At 37.7% G+C, this 25,873-nt stretch overlaps 2 protein-coding genes across 5 annotated transcripts in view; both read left to right on the top strand.

Annotated features, from left to right (window-relative positions):
- The window catches only part of LOC143714414 (uncharacterized), a 1,189,624-nt gene that overhangs the window by 293,670 nt on the left and 870,081 nt on the right, over window positions 1-25,873 (top strand). The gene's annotated exons all lie outside the window — the stretch shown is intronic.
- LOC143714378 (uncharacterized) overlaps window positions 5,786-25,873 on the top strand; it is a 68,338-nt gene continuing 48,250 nt past the window's right edge. Inside the window, exon 1 of the mRNA XM_077205489.1 lies at window positions 5,786-6,428. Within this exon, the coding sequence (XP_077061604.1) occupies window positions 5,786-6,428 (643 nt within the window). The remainder of the gene's footprint in view (window positions 6,429-25,873) is intronic.

Raw genomic sequence — 25,873 nt, 5'->3', positions numbered from 1 at the left:
CTGGATGACATATTGATTTTTTCATCGTCTCTCCAGGAACATGTTCAACACGTCAGACGAGTGCTTCAGAGGTTGCTAGAGAATGGGCTTTTTGTCAAGGCGGAGAAATGCGCGTTTCATGCACAGTCTGTTTCCTTCCTAGGGTACATCGTCTCGTCTGAGGGAGTGTGTATGGATCCTGACAGGGTTAAGGCTGTGATGGATTGGCCAAGTCCAGATTCCCGTAAGGCCCTACAGAGGTTTCTGGGATTCGCCAACTTCTATCGGCGTTTCATTCGCAATTTCAGCCAACTAGCCGCACCGCTGACCGCCTTGACCTCTCCCAGGGTGACGTTCAGGTGGTCTGACACAGCCGAGTCTGTGTTCACTAAACTCAAAAGCCGCTTCGTTTCGGCTCCTATCTTAGTCGCCCCTGGTTCCTCACGTCAGTTCGTGGTAGAGGTCGACGCGTCAGAGGTGGGGGTAGGTGCAGTGCTTTCTCAACGCTCTTCCACAGACGACAAGATGCATCCTTGCGCGTTTTTGTCCCATCGTCTATCGCCTGCCGAACGTAACTATGACATTGGTAACCGAGAGTTGTTGGCAGTCAAGTTGGCGTTGGAGGAATGGCGTCATTGGTTAGAAGGGTCGGGGGTACCTTTTATCGTTTGGACCGATCACAAGAACCTTGAATATATTAGATCTGCTAAAAGACTCAACTCCAGGCAGGCTCGATGGGCACTTTTTTTCGGACGTTTTGACTTTTCTCTCTCGTACCGCCCGGGCTCCAAAAACATCAAGCCCGATTCCTTATCTCGTATTTTTGATCCATCCGAACGCCCAGCTACTCCCGAGTGTATTTTACCCGAGAAAATAGTTATCTCCACACTCACATGGGAGATCGAAACGAAGGTCAAGACGGCCTTAGAAGGGGTAACGCCTCAGCCCGGGTGCCCACCGAGTCGTTTATTTGTGCCGGAGGGGTTACGGTCCGACGTTATTCGATGGGGTCATTGCTCCAACGTGGCTTGTCATCCAGGAGTAAACCGCACCAGCTGTTTAGTAAAGCAACGATTCTGGTGGCCATTAATGGCTCGCGACATTCACAGTTTTGTGCTGGCGTGTTCGGTTTGTGCCGTTGGTAAGACCGACTCAAACTTCCTCCGGCGTACAGGAGAATTCATCCCGCCTTTCATGTTTCCAAATTGAAACCTGTATTTCATTCTCACCTTAATCCGCCGGCCCCGGTTCCTCCACCGCCGCGACTCGTAGATGGGGAACCCACGTATTCGGTCAATCGTATTCTGGACTCGAGACGGAGGGGACGCGGATTTCAGTATTTGGTGGACTGGGAGGGTTACGGTCCGGAGGAGAGAAGTTGGGTTCCTGCTAGGGACATACTGGATCACTCCCTGATTGATGATTACAATCAGCAGGTAAGGAGTTCTGGGAGCGCCAGGAGGCGCTCCTAGAGGGAGGGGTACTGTCACGGTTGATGAAATCGCTATTTCCTTCTTGTCTCGTGTATATGTTGTGGGTGTGTGTTTATGCGTGTGGGCGGCAGCGCTGATCACTACCTCTGATCTTCACCAGCTGCGGCTCATCAGCACGCCAGCTGTAGTCGATCAGCGCGCCCTATTTAATCCCTCTGTTTTTACCTTGTCTTTGTCAGTTCGTTGTTGGATGTACCAGTGGTCCCGCCTGTCCCTTGTTCTCCGTGTTTCCGGTTGTTCCAGTCCTGTTGGTTTTTCGCTCGTCTTGGCACCCTGGTTGTCTCAGCGATTCCTCCATTCTTCCTGTCACTTGGATTTACTGCACGCTCTTCTATTCAACTCGTCTACCGTTTGTGGCGGACTCACCCACAGCGTCCCTGTGCTACCTTGTGCCTTCTACTAGAGACTTCCATCATCCTTCTGTGTTCCTTAAATAAAAACCACTTTTACTTGCACTTGAATCCTTTGCCTCTTTACCGTTACATATCTGCCATCTCATTACCTGTAATGCCAACATGTGCTGGGACCCACATAAATTTAACCTGACACCCCATATGACTTAATCTTGTATTTAATTGAAGTACTTCATACAAGATATCTTGCAGAGCTTTTGAATGGAATGACCTTAAACTTGCCAAGACTGATAATGAATCAGAGCATATTAAAACCTTTTCCTGTCTTACATTTTCCATCCATTGTAAAGCGATTAAAATTGCCATCATCTCTACTGTATATACCCCTAAATTATTAGATGTTTTTTTTACTAATTTCTACTTCTTTCCCTGGAATTGCTACCCCAAACCCTGTTTCTTCAGTCTCTGGTTTTTTAGATCCATCTGTATAAATCTGCATAAATTCACTATAGTTTCCACCTACTCTATTGTTAAATATACTTTTCAGATTTACTTCTTCCTTCCCTTTCCTTTTTTCCTCAAGCACATACCAGTCTACCTCAGGCCATGTCATCTTCCAAGGGGAAATCTCTGGAAAAACTACTGTAGGACTTATTCTAAGATTATATACTTCTAAATCTTTAGCTACATTATTTCCAATTCGACCAAAGTTTTCCTTTAACTCTCTTCCATTTTCCCAGCAATCCTGCAATACTGCTTTCGTGGGATGCGATTCATTAGGGCCCTTCAATCCAGCCCAGTAATTAACCATCAGTTGAATCCTTCTTAATTCCAGTGGCAGTTCTCCCATTTCTACTTGTATGGCCGGTGCTGAGGAAGTTTTAAAAGCACCACAGCAAATTCTTAAAGCTTGATTCTGAATAACCTCCAACCTCATTAAAAGAGACTTAGCCGCAGACCCAACCACTATACTACCATATTCCAACACTGATCTTATCAGAGCCACATATATACTTTTAAGCGATGAACGACTGGCTCCCCACTCTCTTCCTGTCAAACATCTAATCACATTAATGACTTTTTTGCACTTGTCTTCCAGTTTCTTTATATGTTCTGCAAATGTCAACCTTGCATCTAAAATCACTCCCAAAAACTTAATGGAACTTACCCTCTCTAACTCTCTCCCATACATCATTAGTTTAATTTCTTCCTGAATTATTTTCCTGGTAAAAAAGACTGTCTGAGTCTTTTCTATTGAGAACCTAAATCCCCAGTCATAAGCCCATTCTACCACTTTATCTATTGCTTTCTGTACCTTCCTTATTGTGTACTCTATATTCCTTCCTCTTTTCCACACTGCCCCATCATCTGCAAATAATGACGTTCCAATGTCTTCTGAAACATTTACAAAGACATCATTTATCATTATAATAAATAACAAAGGACTTATCACACTTCCTTGAGGTGTCCCGTTCCCAACCTCATATTTGCTTGACAATTCTGCCCCTATTCTCACTTGAATTTTCCTACCAAACAGAAAATCTTTAATCCAGTTAAATACATTCCCACCTACCCCTATTTTATCCAACTTGATAACCCCTCCTTCCACATCATATCATAGGCCTTTTCAATATCGAAGAATACTGCAACTACAGTCTCTTTATTTGCTTGTGCCCTTCTTATTTCAGTCTCTAATCTTACTGCTGAATCCATTGTGTTCCTTCCCTTTCTAAAACCACTCTGACAACTTACCAGTACTCCTCTTTTCTCCAATTCATATGACAATCTTTCTGTCATCATCCTCTCCATAATCGTACACAAGTTAGATGTTAAAGCAATTGGTCTATAACTTATGGGTTTACTTGGATCTTTCCCAGGTTTCCTAATTGGAACCACTACTGCTTCTTTCCATGCAACTGGCAGTTTTCCCTCCTTCCATATCTTATTAAATACCTCCAGAACCTTTAATAGTGATCTTTCTTCAAGATGTTTTAACATTACATAACACACCTGATCCTTCCCTGGAGAAGTAGGCTTTGCTCTTTTGATCGCTCTAACCAATTCCGCCAGAGAAAAAGGCTCATCAATGCTACTATCAGTTTCTTCCTTCCTATTTAACACATGCATATTTTGATTTAAAGTTACTGACCTTCTCCTTCTCTCTTCTTCTGATAAATTTTCTGAACTGTGTATCTTTGTAAACGACTTTGCCATTATTTCTGCCTTTTCTAGATTAGTGACACCTAAAGGGAGATTTGAGAAATTTTTATATTGATTGTCAACATCAAATCAAACTAAATACTATTTTAACTGTTTTATTTTACAATTATTTCACATCTGGTTCCCAATTTGCAACAACGTTACTAGAATTCTAATCATTTTCAACATTTTAGGAATAATCAGTAAACTCCAAGTTACTGATAAATTTGTATTTGTCAAATATCATACAAGTTATTCATAGTTATAGAGATTCTTCTTACAGTAACTTTGGTAACAGGGTTGATGAATACAGTCAATGCTACAGTCTGTGTAAAACTGAGACAATGGTGTCATCTGTTATAATAAACAACAGTTAAGCTGAAAAAGAAAAACAGTTCTTGAATTGAAAACATTATGGCACTGTTGTACATGTTAATGTGTTTATTACATTAGATAATTGTGTCATTGATTAAATATTTTAATACTTCTCTTGTCAGAAACATGGGATTAGTACCTATAATGTTTTAAAAGTAATAATTGGAAGATCTATGTTCCTCATTCATGGAGATTTTTTTAGGACATGCATAATTAATTTATAAAATCTCATCAAAATGATGGGAATATTTTAGGGCTCAGTTTATGTCCTTTGACTTTATAATCATATTTCTCTCTTTGAATTTTGATGTAAGAATGCAGGAAGAATACAGGATCTTAATTGCAGCAGTATTTATTTAAACAAACTCTAATACTCACAAACTGGATCAAAACCTCCATGGTCAAAAAGGCGCAACAGAGGCTCTACTTTTTACGAATACTAAAAAGGAACAACCTGTCTGCTGAGCTGCTTAAGATCTTCTATCAATGTTCCATTGAGAGTGTCATAACATACTGTATGACTGCATGGTATCCCAACTGCTCAAAGAAGGACAGGAAATCCCTCAATCGACTTATAAGATCTGCAGAAAAAATCATTGGAGTCCCACTACGTCCACTGGATGACATCTTTAAGATCCGCTGCCTACGACGAGCGCATAATATTCTGCAGGATGAGACACACCCCTCAAACCATCTCTTCTCCCTGCTACCATCTGGCAGGCGGTATCGGGCTCTGGGAGCACGCACCTCCAGGCTGCAGAACAGTTTTATCAACAGGGCCATCATAGAACTGAACACTTCTGCCCCTCCACCCCTTAGTTGTATGGTTCTACTGTACAATGACAATTAAAGTCTATCTATCTATCTATCTATCTATCTATCTATCTATCTATCTATCTATCTATCTATCTATCTATCTAAAAGAAACATGAATAGAACAACCAAACATATAGCAACGACGACAGACTGATACACATTGCTTAAATACACAGAAAAGAAGACACAGCTGGGACAAATTAACTTAGAATGACTAATTAACAAATCAGGTGACGGATTAAATCAAAGAAACACGTGGACAAACTGGGTGTCACAGGCAAACATAACAGGCAAAAAGCATAAGGAGTTGTCTGCTCTCTAATCGCTCTCGCGGTACTTTGATGTCATAAACCGATCGGTCTGTGCAGCGCCGGTTCAAGTCGAACAAGCTTAACATGAACACAAACACTAAATGTGACCGATGTACTGGAAATGCAAATAAACATTTTTTTCTTTCATTTCAGAGCTGATGGAAGAGGGAAGGAGGAGAGAGAAGAACTGAGTGAAGTGAAGGAAGAGAGAGAAGAACTGAATGAAGAACTGAGTGAAGAAAAACCTTTGAGTCGCTCAATGATTAAAAATACATTTTTAAAGAAAAGACGAGCCAAGAAATCTTTCACCTGCACTCAGTGTGGAAAGAGTTTCACAACGAAACACAATTGGGAGATTCACATGAGGATACACACAGGAGAGAAGCCTTTCTCATGTGATCAATGTGGAAAAACATTTCTTATTGCATCAAACCTGAAGAAACACCTGACAGTTCATATCAAGGAGAAGCCACATTCATGTTCTGAATGTGGAAAGAGTTTTTCAGTGCAGCAATCTTTACAAAGACATCAGAAAACTCACACTGGTGTGAGAGAGTACATGTGCTTTGAGTGTGAGAAGACTTTTATTACAGCGAAATGTTTAAAACTGCACCAGAGAATTCACACAGGAGAAAAACCTTACAAGTGTTCACACTGTGACAAGAGATTCAGTCAGTCAGTAAATCAGAAATCACATGAGAGGATTCACACTGGAGAAAAACCTTTCAAGTGTTCACACTGTGACAAGAGATTCAGTCGAACAGAACAACTGAAAATACACGACAGGATCCACAGCAGAGAGAAGCCGCACACGTGTGATCAGTGTGGAAAGAGTTTCTCTATTAAAAGTCAGCTGAAGATACACATGAAGATCCATGCAGTGGAGAAACCACTTAAACACAGTCGGAGATCACAGTAAAGCTGCGTTTCCACCGAAATTACCCGGAACAATTTGTCCCAGGAACTTTTTTTGCCCCAGACCGGTTGCTTGCTGCGTTTACACCGCGGTCTAAAGTACCGGGAAGATTATGCAAATTGATTCAAGCTGTGCTGCTTGTGTGATGTTTTTCTTTATGTGGCGAGCAGGACGAAGTCGAGGGCCACTGTCGTCGCTCCTCCTTTATGCTTCTGCTCCTCCGTGAGAGATATGAGACTGGTGGTCTTAAAGGTTGTATCAGCGATTTCAGGCCCAAACATAAATGATCACATTCATCTAATCTTTATTTTTATCTAATTCATCTAAAACCAAAATAAACAGTGTTCCAACCAATCACCGATAATAATGTATATTCATTGTACACTTATTACACCTGATTTTTTTTTACCACATAATTACAGGGACATATTGAATAGAGATTAATGTCTCTATTCTTACCTGTTAAATCCATTTTGTACAGCGTACAAAACTCGTCCAGACAAGATGATCACAACAATATTATCAAATTCTGTAAACAATAAATCAACTCTGATTTCATTTTCAATACAATCAAAAACGGAGACGCAAGATGACAAGTTGTATTTGAATTAAATGAGAGCGTGCGTCCTTTGTGATACACGGATGTGCGCTGAGTTATAATACGTTGCTATTGACGACGGTCATTATAAGGAAATGCCACAGAATAGAATCTTGCTTTAAAAAGTGCATAGAGCTGCTCGTTTTATTTGTTGTTTGTTGATTCTCAAATATAAAACTTGTTGAAATGTTTTCAGTGTGAGCATCAGTTCTTTTTTAACACTTTCATCTTGTTTTAACAAAACCATGATAATATTGATAATCACGATAATTTCGGTCACTATAATCGTGATATGAAGTTTTCATACCGTCCCATCCCTATTGCTGAGCAACAAAATCTGTTCTGTGTAAGTTAGTCACAGACAAATCTCTCTTCTCCACCTATAGTTGGCGCTGTTTCAGTGTGGCTGCTGTTGAATCATCCAAGTTTTGAATGAGGCCGACACCTGATGTGATTGTAAAGCGTTTGGTGTGTACAGTAGTAAATATTAGCGCTATATAAATGCCTCATTCATTCAAGAGTTTCTTAAAGGTCCCGTTTTTCCTGTGTTTTTGAAGCTTTGATTGTGTTTACAGTTGTGCAATATAACATATGTTCATGTTTCGCGTGTAAAAAAACACAGTATTTTTCACACAATTTACTCATCTGTATACAGCTGTTTTGACTGTCCTAATAACGGGCTGATGACTTCCTTGTTCTATGAAGTCCCTCCTTCAGAAATACGTAACGAGTTCTGATTGTGCCAGCGGTTCCTGTGTTGTGATTCGACAGCAGCTTAGCGCACGTTGCCCAGAAAGGTCACGCCTCTCACCATAACGTGGAGATGCATGCGCTCATTGTTATTGTAAACATGTCAAAGGTATTGTAAACATTTGACTCCGGGATGAAAATAACAGCGTCTCGACGACATGGCGACAAAGACCCTCTACAAACGCAACTCTTCCTCTTCTCCGTGGGAGCGCAACAAGACCACGCCCCTTTTTTTGTGTATTCCTGTGGGCGGAGGTTAGTCACAAAACTGTTCTAGTGACATCATTAAAGCAGGAAGTAGAGGGATGTAGTCCAAACCGGCCGTTCGCTGTAGACTTTCAAAGGGGACTTCTGTTAAATAAAATATCTTGCTTGGCATTGAACTTTGAGCTTTATAATTTTACAGGTTTTACTTTAACAGCCACGATGAGCAATGGACATTTTGTTGTTTGATTGGTTTCTATTAACTCGTGTTCAACCCAACATGAATATGTGATATTAAAAAAATCAGTCTGTTTTTGACATGTGATTTGTCTGTTCAGAGCAATACAAAATCACTCTCTGACAGTAGGTGGCGCTCATGTCAAAACAAGCAGAAATAAAACAATATACATAGCGCTGTGCCTCTTCCTGACATTACTGATTATGGTGAAGATAAAACTTCAAACAGTATTTTCATGTTTTCTAACAGCAGTTTGTCACGGATACACCAGTTTCAGCGCCAGACTTCTACACTCCGCCCACTCGTTCAGCCTCACCCGAATTCTAATCATCCGCACCTGTCATCACCACCTGTCTGCAATCCGCATTCACTTCACTCACTGCTTAAAAGCCACACCAGTTCACCTTCCCAGTTATCTGGTCTCGTCTATCCACACAACAAACCTGACTCTCTATCAAGAAACCCTTCCAACCTGCTGTTTACCTACCTGCTGTGATACTTACCCGTCTGCTACCTCGATCCCGTCTTCCTCTCCAGTCCGGTCTTTCTTCAGCCAGTCCTCCATCAGCCTTTGACCAGATCTTCTACAATCTGCCATTACGCTACCATACATACATTCATCTGACTTCAAACCTGCTACTCACCTGCCGTATCTGTCCCCGAGTGCATTCAAATAAACCTCTTGTTAACTTTACCTGTTTGTGTCATTCTGATTTGTGACACAGTTCATGTTTTTGTATTTGCTCTGGTGCTTATCAAGAATACAGAGACGAGAAGCTTCCAGATTCTTCCTCTGTAAATGTTAGAAAGGCATTGGAAATGATGGGATTGCTTACATATTTCGTCAAGCATGCGCCATCTAGAGTTTCATAAACTAAACTAGTGATTTATAACACAAATCATCTTCATCATGATATTAAAATAGATCATAATTGTGCACAGCAGTTGTTGACCAGATATGAGGATTAAAACGACTGTTGAACTCATCAGTGATCTTGATTTTGGGATTCACTTTTCATTTCACTTTTGTCTCTCATTTGAAATCTCACTTGATTTAAAGGGTTAGTTCACCCCAAAATGAAAATTAAGTCATTAATTATTCACCCCATGCTGTACCAACCCCGTAAGACCTTCGTTCATCTTCGGAACACAAATGAAGATATTTTTGATTAAATCTGAGAGCTGGATCACTGCTACATAGGCTGCCTAAGGGAATGAAACTTGACGGCCCAGAAAGTCATTAAAGAACATGTTTAAATATTCCATGTGCCTAAATATTCTCGTCGCTTGATAAACTTATAGTTGAGCCACTGTAGGCACATGGAATATTTAAACATTTTCTTTAATGACTTTCTGGGCCGTCAAGTTTCATTCCCTTAGGCAGCCTATGTAGCAGTGATCCAGATTTAATCAAAAATATCTTCATTTGTGTTCCGAAGATGAACGAAGGTCTTACGGGGTTGGTACAGCATGGGGTGAATAATTAATGACTTAATTTTCATTTTTGGGTGAACTAACCCTTTAATGTTTCTTTTAGACAATGGCAATGATTAATGTATGTTTTGACAGGATATAAAATATTACCCAGAGCACTCTGCTTTAATGTAGCCTTAATGTAACTAGAAAGACTATTAATACAGTATAATATATAATTTAAAATTAAGAAATACATCTTCATTCCTTACCATACCCACTAACATATCCATTTCAGATAACATAAGCTAGACAAACTGAGCCAAAGCTTCTGGCCTGGTTTCAAAGTAGTTGTAGAGTTTTTGACTGCATCAATAATAATGTATCCAATGGGCTATATTAAATGTTCTAGTCTCTCTGGAGTATTAAAAATTTTAGACAAGCTTTCTTCCAACATACCTTCTCCATCACGTGTGTTCACGCCATGTTGTTGCTTACCTAGTAAGCAATGTACGGTGGCCGAGAAAGATGTGCGAACACACGGAACAATGTTGCCTAGTAACGAACGCAATCTGGCTGAGATACGTGTTGGCGGCAGGAAACTTCACTTTGTGTGCCTACGCCTCGTCCATTAATGTATACAACGTTATATATAAATCTTGCAGGACAACTTGGTTGGCATTGCCTGTTCAGTGTGAGAAATACAAGGTGTGGCGTGTGAGAGTGTGAACTGGTTGAATTGCGTGTGTCTCACGGGCCAATGCGTGAGACTTGATAACCCCTATCAAGTTGTCTGGATATTTTTGCATGTTACTTTGCATATACATGCATGTTACTAGGCTATATACCCATCCCAACAAAAAAAAAAAAAGTTCTGCTTGATTCAATTGGAGAGTCAGACATCAAGAAGAAAAAGTGTTTGGAGACAACAAGGTATTTTGCATGCATCACAATCATATGTAGTGTTATTTTGTAATATTGTATGCTTGAAATAACCTATACTATCTTGTTTGTAGAGCCCTGATGATGGCAAAGGTTATTTCAGTTTCAAACTGGGTGTGTGAAAGCTTGCCTCACACACTTTAGAGCAGTGGTTTTCAAACCCTGGGTCGCGACCCTCGGGTGGGTCGCGAGAATTAAAAAATGGGTCGCCAGTGATTTAAAAAATAATTAAAATGGTTTAATTCTGTTTTTTTATTAATATTAATAATAATAGCTTTGATTAGAAGTACACTAAAAAAAACATTAAAATTCCTGCAAAATAAATAATCCACATGTCACCTGACCGACTGACCGACCTAACGTTACTCGTAGCCCTAGGCAACACAAAACAAAACAAAAAATCTTGTGCGCAATGTTGTTGTTATGCAGCCATTTTATTTTTTTCCCATGAGATGATGAAAATATTCACTACCGTGACATTAGTAGCCCGTAATGAATTTATTTTATGATGAACATGAGCAAACCAAAGTCAAAAACCATTTATGATTTTTTTCACAAGAAAAAGAGGGTCAGAGACCGAGACCCCTTTAAATGAAGCAGCAGAAAACATGGTCAGCCATCAAACCCTGCTGCAAACAGCGGAGATCAGCAGGGAAGATAATGAAGGCGATGCATGTCAACAGAGTAGCAGTAACGTTACTTGCCCAGCAAAGAAAAAGCAGAAACCCGGAGCAAGGCCATATAAAGATGATTTTTTGAAGTTTGGGTTTGTCAACTGTTCAGACGCAGTCCATGCAGCAATACCAATGTGCGTAATATGCGGTGAAAAGTTGGCAAATGAAAGTTTGAAACCAGCGAAATTGGAAAGACATTTAAGTACACGCCATGCAGATGTTGCAGACAAACCGTTATCTTTTTTTCAGAGGAAGTCTCAAGAAATTCAGTCATCAGCTCAGTTACTCAGCAGAAGTGTGACACACAATCATAAATTGCACTTGGCATCTTATAAAGTCTCATATCGTGTTGCCAAAGAAAAAGCGCCACATACAATTGCAGAGAGATTGATATTGCCTGCTGCACTTGACATAGTTAATACAGTAGTTGATGAAAAGGCATCTGAAAAGCTAAAATTAATTCATCTTAGTGACAATACGGTGTCACGTCGAATTGTGGATATTGCCCAGAATTTAGAAGAACAGCTCATTGTAGCTACACTGAGGAGTTTTGATTTAAAACTGGGGATTTTGCTGTGTACATATTATAGTGAGAGATATGTATGTTATCTGTGTTAAACTTGATTCTCTGCACTTTTGTATTGATGTTTAGGAGTAGAAAGATGATCATGTGACTTATTCTGAGGTCACTTCCAATACAAAGCCAGTAAAATCGCTCAATGTGAGTAGATACCAGCACAATCCCTTGTTCTTCATCACTGTCCACTTACCATTCCTATTCAGAGAAAATCACAGCAGCTTCTCTATGCTGCTGAAATGAGTTTGACTCTCAGATCAATTAAGCTCATGCACGAGTAATAATAATAATCGCTGAGGTTCAAGCATTGATGGACAGAGTCTGAAATATAGGCAAAACTTTTTTATTATTTAAAAGGACAGTATAGTAAAGGGACAGGAAATAATTGGGAGAGGCAACACATCCCACACAAGCATCACAGTGCAAATTCTAGACCACGACTCTGTTCTCTACATTCACCTTTATGTCACTGCGCTGTGGGGGAATATCTGCTGGCTGCTGAGGCATGGAGGAGTTGCTGATGACAAATATCTGCCAAACAAACAAATGGGGTCATCATGGCAAACGTCCTTGCTCATGGAACAGACACATCATACACAAAATCCAAATATATACATTGCAGGATGCCACAGATGCATAACGCATGCTGACAGTTCCAGTTTTATCACTAAACTTTAGGTGAAAAGAAATGTCCTTCTGAAATGTCCAGGGAACTCATTTATAAAACATGCCTATGCACAGATTTGATCTTTGAGTGTGCGTATGTAACCCAGGTTAAAAATATAAATACACAACCTCATAAGAACAAAATAGAATCTTAAAATGATGTTCTGTTACTTAACAAATCAATTTAAATGTTTAAAATACTGTTTTAATGTGAGGAGGAAAAAAATAAAAATAAAGAACACGGCCCCTTTAAGGATAACGCACGCGCTGATTAGGGAAGAGAGAATGTGCGAGATGAAGAGACCAGAGGTGACGCTGAGAGGCATAAGATCAATAATGAATGTGTAGCCTACATATTGTGAATGCATTTAATATTGTGAATGGGGCCCACATGGGTTTGCCCAGATGAAATGAACACTGCTCAGTGTGCACACTACAGGCTGTTAAATGAAACACATATCAGTGTTGGAGTTAATGAGATAATTAAGCGATTGAATAATGATTGAGCATTATTGATGAACACCTGCTGTTAACAAGCAGAATCACTGAAGAAAAGATAAAACACAAGAGCTACTTCCAGTCACAGCCTTAGATGAAATCAACTGAAGATAAAATACACGAAATCTCTCAAGATCTGATTAAACAACTCCACAAACAGCATTACCAGCTTCACTTATTACCAACCAGGTTTACTGACATCTACAGAAATTCTTATTGAAAATTAACAGAGGTTAAGATGTTGATTATATATTGAAAATAATAGTTTGGTTTGATGTCACCATTATGGTGATAAGTGTTTGCTTTAGTTGGGATATTGACTTTTTAACATCAGATTTTCTCTGCTCAGTTGTATCAGATTGTTATGTTGAGAACAGCAAGAGAAAATGCAATCAGGTGCTATAAACTGATTGATGATTAGAATATAATATTGTGTGAGCGTTTTACACGGGTGATATGTTATTCATTTTGTTTTCTTGTAGTGATTCTACAGCAAGAGATCCAGCACATTTTTATCAGAACATCAAATGTTTTTTAAAATTTAATTTTCACATTTAGGACTTCTGCGATTTTTACTCACACACAGACATCAAGAATCAGCATATGAATCGCTACAATGGTGACATGCTTCACGGTGCAATGCATTCTGGGAGCCATGGATAAGTTTCGTATGATGCACCCAGAATGCATTTCACCATGAAGCATGTCACCATTGTTGAGATTCATATGCTGATTCTTGATGTCTGTGTGTGAGTAAAAATCGCAGAAGTCCAAAATGTGAAAATTATGTTTTAAAAATCATTTGATGTTCTGATAAAAATGTGCTGGACGTCTTGCTGTAGAATCACAACAATAAAACAAAATGAATAACAAATCACCCGTATAAAGTTCACACACAATGATTTTATTCTTCTCATCAATCAGTTTATAGCACCTGATTGCATTTTCTCATGCTGTTCTCAACATAACAATCTGATACAAATGAGCAGAGAAAAACTGTCAATATTAAAAAGTCAATATCCCAACTAAAGCAAACACTTATCACCATAATGGTGACATCAAACCAAACTATTATTTTCAATAAATAATCAACATCTTAACCTCTGTTAACTTTCAGTAAGAACTTCTGTAGACGTCTACCAGAAATAAAGTAAACCTGGTTGGTAATAAGTGAAGCTGGTAATGCTGTTTGTGGAGTTGTTTAATCAGATCTTGAGAGATTTTGTGTATTTTATCTTCAGTTGATTTCATCTAAGGCTGTGGCTGGAAGTAGCTCTTGTGTTTCTCTTTTCTTCAGTGATTCTGCTTGTTAACAGCAGGTGTTCATCAATAATGCTCAATCATTATTCAATCACTTAATTATCTCATTAACTCCAACACTGATCAGTGTTACATTTAACAGCCTGTAGTGTGCACACTGAGCAGTGTTCATTTCATCTGGGCAAACCCATGTGGGGCCTACATGGAAACCGGGGGCAAAACTGGCTGGGTCCCAGTTAGATAGCCCAGGTCAAACCCATGTGGGCCCAACATGGCTGTGCTGGCTGGGAAGTGTTTTCTTCGCAGTAGTGAACGTGCCAGAGAGAAATGCAGATTTCATACAGATTACATAAGCAGAGAGCAGTCTGTTTTCTTTCGTTTTGAAATGTTCTGTTTAAAAATAGACATTCAAGCTTTCTATATATTTCTCAGGTCTGTGAGGCAAGTAGGCTACCTTTATAGGCTACGCTGAGTTTTGGTTTATTTATTAGATGAGAGTCCAGTTCACGCGCCAGCGCCTCCGTGTCATGATTATCTATTTTCTACTATATTTACTTCTTATTTATTAAGTCCAGGCAATTGGTTGATGAAACATTGATTAAAATTAAGATACAATTAATAAAAAACTAAATTCACTTTAAAGAAAGGCTTTGTGCTTTCTGTTCGAGGTCTCTGTGAAAGTTTTAAAGTCGCTTTCAGAGCGGACATGTCCGTAACGGAGAACTGTCACGTCCGTAACATTGTTTTTTTCCTCATAAATGCGAACACGGAAAATAAAATAAAAATAATATTTTATGTTCTGTGGAGGCCGACCCTTCTTCATCCAGTTAGTATTACTTTTGTTTTGCGCAGTGTAATTCATAGAATTACTAAAAAATATTGTGCCACCTAAAAGTTAAAGATTTGTTGTGTCATGTCACATGTGTATTTCGCTCATATTAAATATAAAAGAACTTGAGAACGGCTAGCAGCAAAAATTGCTTAAATATAAAAATGTGTAGACTGATATTTTTCTAATGTCTGGACTAGAGTGCTAGCATTCTATGTAAACAAACACTTCAACCGGAAGTAGAAAACCATTTAGTCAGTTGAACCCGCTGTGAATCATGGGAAACTACTTATATGCTATTTTTTGCCACTCTCACCTGAGGGTTACAGCAGCCATTGGCTTTGCAGGTAGATGCTGACAGACAGATGGAAACAACAAACTCAAGAAGGGTGAACACGAACAATACACCAACAATGCCCTTGGAAAGTTTCAGAAAAAAATTATTATTAAAAATCATTATAAGTCATTAACACACATAAAAACAACTACATAAATTACAATTGCACTCAGTAGTCTACTATGAACTGTATAATCTATGTCAAAATTCTAGGTCTAGCAATCTTTGCTGAAACCAATAATTGTGGTATAAAATAACAGTAGACACAGCTGTAGTAGCCATTTAAAACTGCTTATTCTGAAATAGTGGGCAAAAGAGTGGACATAAGATGGAAATAGTTGAAAATGTAATTGTAGCATGACTTAGACAGATCCAGTGACCACACAGTGACAATATAAAAAACAAAACAAAAAAAACAAGGATACATCAAATTGAGTAGAGAAGTAACATACTTGTCTGCAATCGTCTTCACTTGTCCATATAGCTAGATCCACTAAAATTATAATCATGGCAATCCCTGAGGTCACAGCACTGGTAGTATTCATTCCATATGCACCTCTCATCTAAAGAAAAGGGGGTTAATAAATAAACAACTTTAGATAATTTTCCTTAAAGATAATGACAAAGAATATGGAACATGGTTAAACAAAACAAAAAATAAAGAGTACACACACCAAACACACACTAGATGTTGAATTAAATTTGCTTTCTGCTGCAATGGAAAGTGAGCCAGCAATGATGTACTGAGAGGAGAAAAACAAAAAAATGGGGCTTCCATTAGAACATTTAGCTTATATATATGTAGTCATGGTCAGAATTAATGGCACCCCTAGGAACATGAAATTGTCCAGCCATGACTTCGTGTTTCACAGGAGTTTAAATATGAGGAAACACAAATTTATTTTTTACAGCCAGTTTTGATCATTTGATCATTTGATCAGTCCTCCTGGTGTGCTAAAAAAGGTAAATATTAATGGGAATATACTTCAGAGATATTTTACTTGTAAAAAAATTCTAGGGGTGCCAATAATTGTGGCCAATGTGTTTTGGAGTAATAATGTGATTTCCCCCCCACGTTCAATTCTTCAATGAAAGGTTAGAATTTTGCTAATTTTTTTGAATGAAAAGATCAAAAGGATAAACAATGCAGATTTATTTTTTACAGCCAGTTTTGATCATATTTACCAGGGGTGCCATTAATTCTGACCATGACTGTATATATATACATATACATACATACATACACACACACACACATATATATATATATATATATATATATATATATATATATATATATATATATAATAGACATGACACAACAAAATTAAAAATTATACAACAGTGTAAATAGACTTACGATAAGAGATCCCCAGTAATAAACACCACATAAGACAGCGGCAGAGCTTCCATTCGATGTTAAAACAGTGCCAAACAGTGAAGTCAGCAAACCTATCATTACCTGGACAGTCTATGTAGAACAAGAACAAGTATCAAATTTTATGTAAAACAGGGATATAAAAATGTTTTGTGGAATTGCTGGGACAGTTGTCAGCAGTATAAATATATACATTATAAACCTTGCATACTGTATAATTTTTAAAGTCTCATATTGGTGTCGTTTCTGTTTTGTCACCAAGTGAACAAGTCACCTACAAAATCCTGTTTGCATTTGTTAATCACTCATTTTTAGATACACGTACTGTAGAAAATTGTTAGGGTTTTTGAAAAGTGTCTCACCCCAAGTGCTTTTGTTTGGCTCTTCAGAAGCACCTCAAGTTGTGAAGAATCTCTCAGCACCCGCTGAACATTAACAGGCACAGATGCTCCTGCTGGTGCTGTGTTGGACATTCTTGAGAACAGTTATTGAAATTGAAATGGACCTGTACAAAGTCATATTTAAAGGATATCATATTAAAAAAGGGTCTTGTTTAAAAAAAAAATCTCTGTGGTCTTCAAAATGTTTAGCATTATTATGTCTAGTTGCTAACATTAACATTTTGTCCACTGGATGTAACTAGAATAACTCTAGACCACGATAAAAGAGAATATTCACACATCACATTATATTTAATATTCACACATTATATTTAATATAAACAGCTGAGCTCACGTAAGTTTACATTGAAGGAATTTAGCAGATGCTATTTTCAAGATAAACTTGGATACACTTGTTACCATTAAAAAAATGCAGGATGACATATAATTAGGATTAAGGATAAAATATAATTGTTTTACCTAAAACAGCTTGCCCTCTTCAGTTGTAATTTGGCGCTCTGCTCTGTAGGTTTTAGTTCACTCTTCTGAGACAGGACAAGACTAGTCAGTAGTCTATACAAGATACACAATATAAAAAATGATTTATGACCCTATATTTATGACCTTTTTTGAGCAACAGGTGTGCGTTTGTGACCTTTTGACCTTCCGTTTCCGGAGTGTTTGTGTTTGTGTGTTTATGACCCCCTATGTGAACAGAGAGTTAATGTTTTTCCAGGATGTCTTTTTTGTCTCTATCTGGTTAACGACCCCAGGTCGTTGAATTTATGATCTTAAGAGATATAACAGAGGTTTTGTTTTCAGATTGCATGGCACCCATCCATAATGTCTGTGAGATATTGAAACGGTACAAATGAGTTTAAGAAATAAGAAGCATTGCTGATAAATAAAACATATAAAAATGGTGATTATATGAAATAAGATGACATTTTATTAAGCATAAGTATTTTAAAGTTAGTTTTCATCTTTTAAACATGAGTCGAAGTGAACTTACCATTGAAATGAGGCTGCCTTTCTCCCAAGGTTTGTTTCTCCATTCTGTCACTGATGGAGTTTTGGTTCCTTGCCACTGTTGCCTTGGCTTTTGGCTTGCTTAGTTGGGGACGTTTATTTTCAACAAGATTATTGATCTGCCTTACTTTAGGTGGACGATGACACAATTTTCTTCTAGAAACAAGCTTTGTTGTATCATTTTCATGTTATCACTGTGAAGCTGCTTTGATACAATCTGTATTGTAAAAAGCGCTATATAAATAAAGATGACTTGACTTGACTTGTTATCATCAGGTGTCTTCAATAATGGTCAATTATCACCTAATTTTTCAATTAATTATCTCATTAACTTCAACCAGTGTTACTTTTAACACTGAAGTGTGGACACATATGTACACTGAGGAGTGTTAATTTAACACTGGGGATTTTGTTGTGTATGTGTGTATATTCTGGGACAATGTGTGCTGTATGATAAGAAATGACCCTACATTACACAAGAAAGGACAATTGTTCTCATTGTTCTCATTAAGAAAGTTAAAATGAAAAGAAACTTAAAGAAATGCCCACAATTAACCTCCTTCCTCGAGTACTTTGAAGTTCATCCAACAAATTTTAGGACTTATGTGTACTTACTGTGTACTTACCTAAGAAATTACTGGGTAAAATAAGGTAACTACATGGGTTAAGGGTGGGTTTAGGGGTAGGTTCAGGGTTAGTTTCTGTCTGTTTTCAGTTTCTGAGATTTGATTGATACAATGAAAATACAGATAGCCCTTTATAGGATTTAAGTAAAGAGAGCCATGCTCCAAACCATAAACAGGCTTAAATAAAATATAAGTAATATTTAACTGATATTCATCAAAAAAGATGGCACTGCACACACAAACTGTTAAAAAAAAACGGTGAAATTTATGGTCATAAAACGTCAGCTTGGTTGCCAGTATTTTACTGTAAAAAATATGGTAGCAACCTTACTTTGGACTTACATTTATGGCAAACACTAAATAACTAAACATTAGCAGGACTTAAATGTGCGGTGAAAAAACATTGGATGTGGTTCCCAGTACTTTACCATAAAAAATACAGTAGTAACCTTTTAGTTTTTACGGGACAAGCCTTTATTTCATTAACCGATAAATGCCATCATTCAATTTCACTAAAGTATTAAAATCAGCTTTATACCTTTGTAATATAACAAGCTCACCACCATTAGTTTTCCACAATCTGAAGAATTAATATAATGAAGGTGCACAGTGTCATACATAGTATGTTTATTCATTCACAGAGCACAACAAGTTCATGTTTACAGATTTAAAGAATCATTCTGTAAAAGAAAAGGACCTCCCAGAAGCCAAATCCTGGCTTATAAATAGGGCCCTTCAAGACACATAATCAACACTAATAACAACAGAGAATAATCCACCCACCCAATACCCATCCACACCACCATTCACCACTAAATATCCACCCCCCCAGCCAACATACATTATGCATCGCATCCATCCCTCAAACAAAATCCAATAGTAGGGGTATTCGAGAAAGTCAGATAAATCAATAAAATATGAAACCTTCAGCCTTGTGGGGTCTATCATGCATAATGTTGTAACAATTTGTGTTTAAGATGCTTTTTAAATATATCAAGAGAACTGTTAAGTTCCTTTATAGAATTGTCAATCTCATTCCAGATCCCAGGACCCTTACATGCTATACTAAAGCTAGTACACTTCAGCGTACGCTTTTTCCCTCATAATAAAGTTCTCCTTCTAGTGTTATGGTCATGAATAGATGAGGTAACTGGAATGAGATGGCAAAGTTTTGGATGCAATTTATATACTACGTTATACATAAAACAAGCATTTTGAAAATAGTTGCACTCAGCGAGCTTCAAAAGCTTATACCTATAAAAAAGCGGACCAGAGGGAGCATCATAATTTGCCCATGATATTACACGTATAACTTTCTTCTGTAGGATCTGCAATTTTTCAAGATGGCTTGGATACGTGTTACAGATATTACAATAATTTAGATGTGATTCAAAAAGAGACCGATACAGTGTTAGAAGAGCATTAAAAGGAAGATCATATCTTAATTTATAGAACAGACCAACATATTTTGACAATTCTTTTGTTAAACACTCAATATGTTGTTTAAAGTTTAAGGACTCATCTAAATAAATTCCTAAGAATTTGATGTTCTCTACTCTTTCAATTACTTTGTTATGTATTTTGATTTGTATCCTTTCAATGTTTGTCCGGCTTCTATTTGAACGAAATATAATAAATTTGGTTTTAGATACATGTACTGATAATTTGTTAAATTTAAACCAACTATCTACTTTAACTAATTCCTCATTAACAAGCTTTTGTAAAATATCCGGATTTTTATGAGACAAAAAAAGATTAGTGTCATCTGCAAAGATAACATGATGAAAAATATTTGATGAACTTATAATGTCATTTACATACAAAATAAAAAGAAGTGGACCTAATATGGAGCCCTGGGGGACTCCACAAACGATATCTGTGCATTCTGAATAACTATTGTTTATTTGGACAAATTGCTCCCTATCAGTTAGGTAACTTTTGAACCAGCAGAGTGCCTTCCCTCTGACACCATAGTGTTGCAATTTCCCAATTAGAATTTCTAAATCAATGGTGTCGAAGGCTTTTGATAAATCTAGAAATACACAAATACCAATCTCACCATTATCTATAGCGTCAATGATTTTTTCAATGAGATCCAGAATTGCCAAACAGGTAGAGCTCTTTTTCCTAAAGCCATATTGAGATGGGATGAGTATATTCATTTTACCCAGGTAACCGCTAAGTCTGTTGTACACAACCCTCTCAAGTACCTTGGAAAAAGTAGGTAAGATGGATATAGGTCGATAATTTTGTAAGTTATTTTTTTCACCAGATTTATAAATTGGTATAACTTTTGCAATTTTTGTCATTTTTGGCACTACACCATGAGATAGAGAGAGGTTTATACAATAGACAAGTGGATCTAGAATTTCAACTGCAATAGATTTAACAATTTTGCTACATATGTCATCCACACCAGCAGTATAAGAGCTTTTCATATTCATAATAATTTTCAGAACTTCCATTTTGTCGGTAGGTGTTAGAAAAAAAGAATTCAGATAATTCCCTTTTAAATATTGTTGATATGAAGCTCCCCCTGGAGGATTTATAGATTTCGAAAGAGTTTCACCTATAGAAGTGAAATAGTTGTTAAAACTTTTAGCGAGATCGTCATCATTGAGGTAGTGGCTATCATTATATTTGACATTGATTTCTGGAAGGACAGTTGCTTTTTGATTCCGGCTGAGCACAGTATTTAGTACTCTCCAGCATCGCTTTTGATCACCATGAGAAGCCTTAATTAAATCAGTGTAGTAATTCCGCTTCCTTATTCGTATTAACTTTGTGAGTCTATTTCTAAATGTAGAATATTTTTCTTTATTTTCATTTGTTGGATTTTTAATATAGCATTTGTAAAGCTTATTTTTTCTTTTAATTGATTTTAGGATTCCCTTTGTAAGCCAAATATTTTGATTGCTTCTCTCTCCTTTAACAATTTTTTCCGGTATTGTGGTATTAATACTGTTAGTTAATTCATTGATAAAAGCACTATAGGCTTCTTCCGGAGTATTCCAGCTAAATACAGAGTCCCATGTTTTATGCCTAAGATTGCCAAGCAATTTATTTAAATATTGTCCTGTTAATACTTTTTTGCTTTTTTTAAGAGGTACTGTCTTCTTTTGTTGTTTCCTGGACTTAGTATCCAGGTCTATGAAAAGTACAATTGGAAAATGATCTGTGATGTCTGATATAATTACACCTGAGTCAAAATGGACATTTATATTTGTAATAATATTATCAATAGTGGACTTAGTTGTTTCTGTTACTCTCGTATATGAGCTTATAGTAGGAAAAAAATTAGAAGCATACAGACAGTTTAAGAAATCATTTTTCGCACCATCATCTTCAGCTAAATTGATGTTAAAATCGCCAAGAATAAAACAATGTTTATTCATGTAATTGATGCTACTTAGTACTTCATCAAGTTTGGTCAAGAAACAATTTAAGTCAGAGTCAGGAGGTCGATAGACTATTCCAACAATTATACTTTTCATTTTTCATTACGTATTTCGATAAATAAGGAATCTGATAGCCCATCATCCGAAAGTAGGTCATCCCGAACAGTTACACTCTGCTTTATGTTGGCATATAAGCACACACCCCCACCCGGTCTGCTTGTTGTCCTCAATTTCATTGTATTTGTTTTGTAGATCGTTTACTTTGTCAACCGTGTTTTGCAATTCATATTTTAGTGAGTCTTTTACAGATTCAGCGATAGAGGCAGTAATGGCTTGTTTGATAGGTTCAATCAAGGAGTCAACCAATAATTGACTGATTTTACGAATAAAGCCATAATCCTGGAAAAGTGCATCAATCTGTTTGCTTACTGTGTCCTTAATGGCAGCAATTTGCGCAGGTTGCTGCATTTCCCCCGCAGAAGGAGCTCCACTTTTACCCTGAGGCATCTTGAGATGTTTGTTTGGCGTCTTTCCGAGTCACGCCGAACGTAGGAAATCAAACCGTACCAGGCCGAATATACGAACTTGTTACAGGAGTCTCCATCTGATATAATGTTGTTATAATTATAATGTATACAATTATAATGTAATTGAATCTATTCACAGGCGTAACTATTGGTCAGCAGGGTACGCGATTGCTTATGGGCCCGGACCTATCGCATTTTACTACTTTTAGTCTTATCGCATTTTAATTTATCGCAAATTTATTTGAATAAATAACGACAACATATTTTACTGATCCTTAAATACATGTTTGAAACGAACAATGATGGATTTTGGTGTAATTTGTTTCGAATTGGGACTGGGGAATCCCCGTCCATACTGTCAATTGAGAATGCCCATCCGCGCCATCTGGATCGTGAGGATTTAATAGACAACTTCGCACAGAGGAAAGCCCGGAAAATGGCGCTATAATTTTGTGTTGGTGCAACAGGGAAAAATGACACACTGTGGGACAACATATTGAGTATCGTGGTATAGCAATACTTTTTGGGACAAGAGTGTCACTGTGGCAGCAAGTATCAGAATACTTATTTTAATGGTTTTATTTTACCCACAGACATGTGCATTAAAATGTGAGGTAGTTAGGGTGGTTCTGGGGCATGCTCCCCCGAGAAAATTTGGATTTCTCTGACCTACATATGTGCAATTTAGGACTTTTGAAGGCCAAAAAAATTGATAATAAATATCTTTAAAACCATGTCAGTGGGCAGTGGATTATTTGTCAATACCTGCTCTCTCCTCATCTCCATCTTTCTTTTTCTCTCATTCTCCTTATCCTGCCCTATTTCTTCCCCTCCTAAAGCTGAACTTTGACTGATAGTCATAATACATTTTCGTCTGTGTCAGTGAAGAAAGTTGTAAGAATTGATTTTCCTGCTAAAACAAAAACTGAGATAAAACTCCTGCAATAAAGCAATAAAATGCACCCTGGACAGAAGATTGCAAAGAAAGAACACAGGACATTGTCCTGTCCAAACATTTCTCCTTCCTCATCTCTGCATCCTCCTCTCCCTCCTCCCTTCCTTACCCCCTGATTCAAGTCACCAAAAGTTCACTGAGAATGCCTATATATCACATATGATGTATCTTCCAAGATCCAAGATCCAAGATGGCGCCGCAGACGGCTGCCTCGGTGTGGGGCTCTCCAGCTATTGTGTTGTTTTTGTTCGTTTGTTCTGCGTTTAGTCATTCTTTTCCTATCAGTTTCACCAAAGACGAACTACTGGACATTAGGAAACACACACCAGATAACTTTTCTGCAGTTTTTGATTATTCGGACGTCTTGCAGGACATTCTTGTCGGAGGGGCAGCGTTGTTGTTCAAACGCGCGGTCAGACGCAAACGCGGGAAGCGAGCCGGCGCGCTGGTTAAACTCCGTGAGCGCGGCCTGCGCACTGCACTCCCCAGCATTCATCTTGCGAACCTCCGATCCCTTCCTAACAAAACAGACGAACATCTTCTCCTCACACGCACTAACAAGGATTTTTTAAACTCTGCTGCTCTGTGCTTCACTGAAACCTAGCTGAGTGAAGCCATACCGGACAACGCAATACATCTGCCGGGCTTCCAGCTGTTCCGAGCGGATCGCATCGCGGAGCTAACGGGGAAAACAAGAGGTGGTGGATTGTGTTTCTACATTAACGAAAGTTGGTGTTCAGATGTAACAACACTAGGGCTGCACGATTAATCGCACGATATTGTTATGCGCATCTAATCAGTAAAGCCAGTTCCTTGATTAGTAGTAAATCACCTTCACCTGCTTTCAGATGGAGCGGCATTTACTACAAAGAGCCGTAGTTAACTGACAAGCTGAGCCAAATCGCGTTAAAATCGAGGACATATCGCCAACGATATTTAATGCGATATGGCTCAGCTTGTCAGTTAACTACGGCTCTTTGTACACAGCAAAAACTCAGTGTTAAATTAACACACCTGGGAGTGTATATGAGTCCACACTCAAGAGTGTTAAAGTTAATGAGATATTTAAGTGATTAATTGAGTGATGATTGAGCATTATTGAAGACACCTAAAGCAGAATCACTGAAGGAGAAAACCGGAATTTCAGGTGTGTTTGCTTTAGTTGGGCTCTTGACCCTTATATTATTAACTTTAGATTTTGTTCGGCTGTTGTATCCGAGTTATACCTGCCAGATGAACAAAGAAAAAATTGATCTAATGGTGTAGGTTATATTATGACATTTATCATTTGAACTAAATGTTTGTGATTTATGCTGTTGGTTACAGCATAACTGAGATTCTGCATAAATATCCAGAATTTGAGATATAGTATAAAGGAGTTCTTAAAAGTTGTATAAAAAATTTTTTCTTTTAGGCACACACAGATATCAAGATTCAGTCTATGCATCTCAACAATGGTGACGAGCAGAATATTCAATTAGGAAAAGTAAATTACATAGAAAATTCAGATCATAATTTATTCATACCGCAATGCATGATGGGAGCCATTAATGAGTTGTGATTGGTGGCAACAAGGATTATTATTGTCACCACGGTTGAGATTCACAGGCTGATTATTGATGTCTGTGTTTCTAAATATGTGCATTTGAAAGTGATTTGATCAGGACAATTTTATTAAATATTTTGGATTATAAGAAAAATACAATTATCATATGCCGTAGAACCACTGAACTGTTGCTATCAAGTTAAACCAGATCATCTGAATGAGTTTCATTTTTCAGATCACAGCATGATTATGTCAAAACATAACCAACACTATCAGATCTCACTTGTCTTTGTTCATTTGAATTTGAATGATTTTGTAATAAATCAATAACAGCCAACAAACAAAATTTAAACTTAAAGTATAAGGATCAAGAGCCCACCTAATGCAAACACTGATCGCCATAGTCATTAACTTTAACACTCTTGAGTGTTAATTTAACACTCATATCTGCATCATATCGTCCATCTGAAAGCAGGTGAAGGTGATTTACTACTAATCAAGGAACCGGCTTTATTGATTAGATGCGCATAACAATATCGTGCGATTAATCGTGCAGCCCTAAACAACACTGAAGAAGATGTGCACTCCTAATTTAGAGGCACATTT

Source organism: Siphateles boraxobius, unplaced genomic scaffold, assembly GCF_051911475.1.
Source record: "Siphateles boraxobius isolate OS27281-9 unplaced genomic scaffold, OSU_SipBor_1 54, whole genome shotgun sequence".
Taxonomy (NCBI): domain Eukaryota; kingdom Metazoa; phylum Chordata; class Actinopteri; order Cypriniformes; family Leuciscidae; genus Siphateles; species Siphateles boraxobius.
Note: the sequence above shows the minus strand (reverse complement) of the source record. Positions and strands in the feature narration are given on the sequence as shown.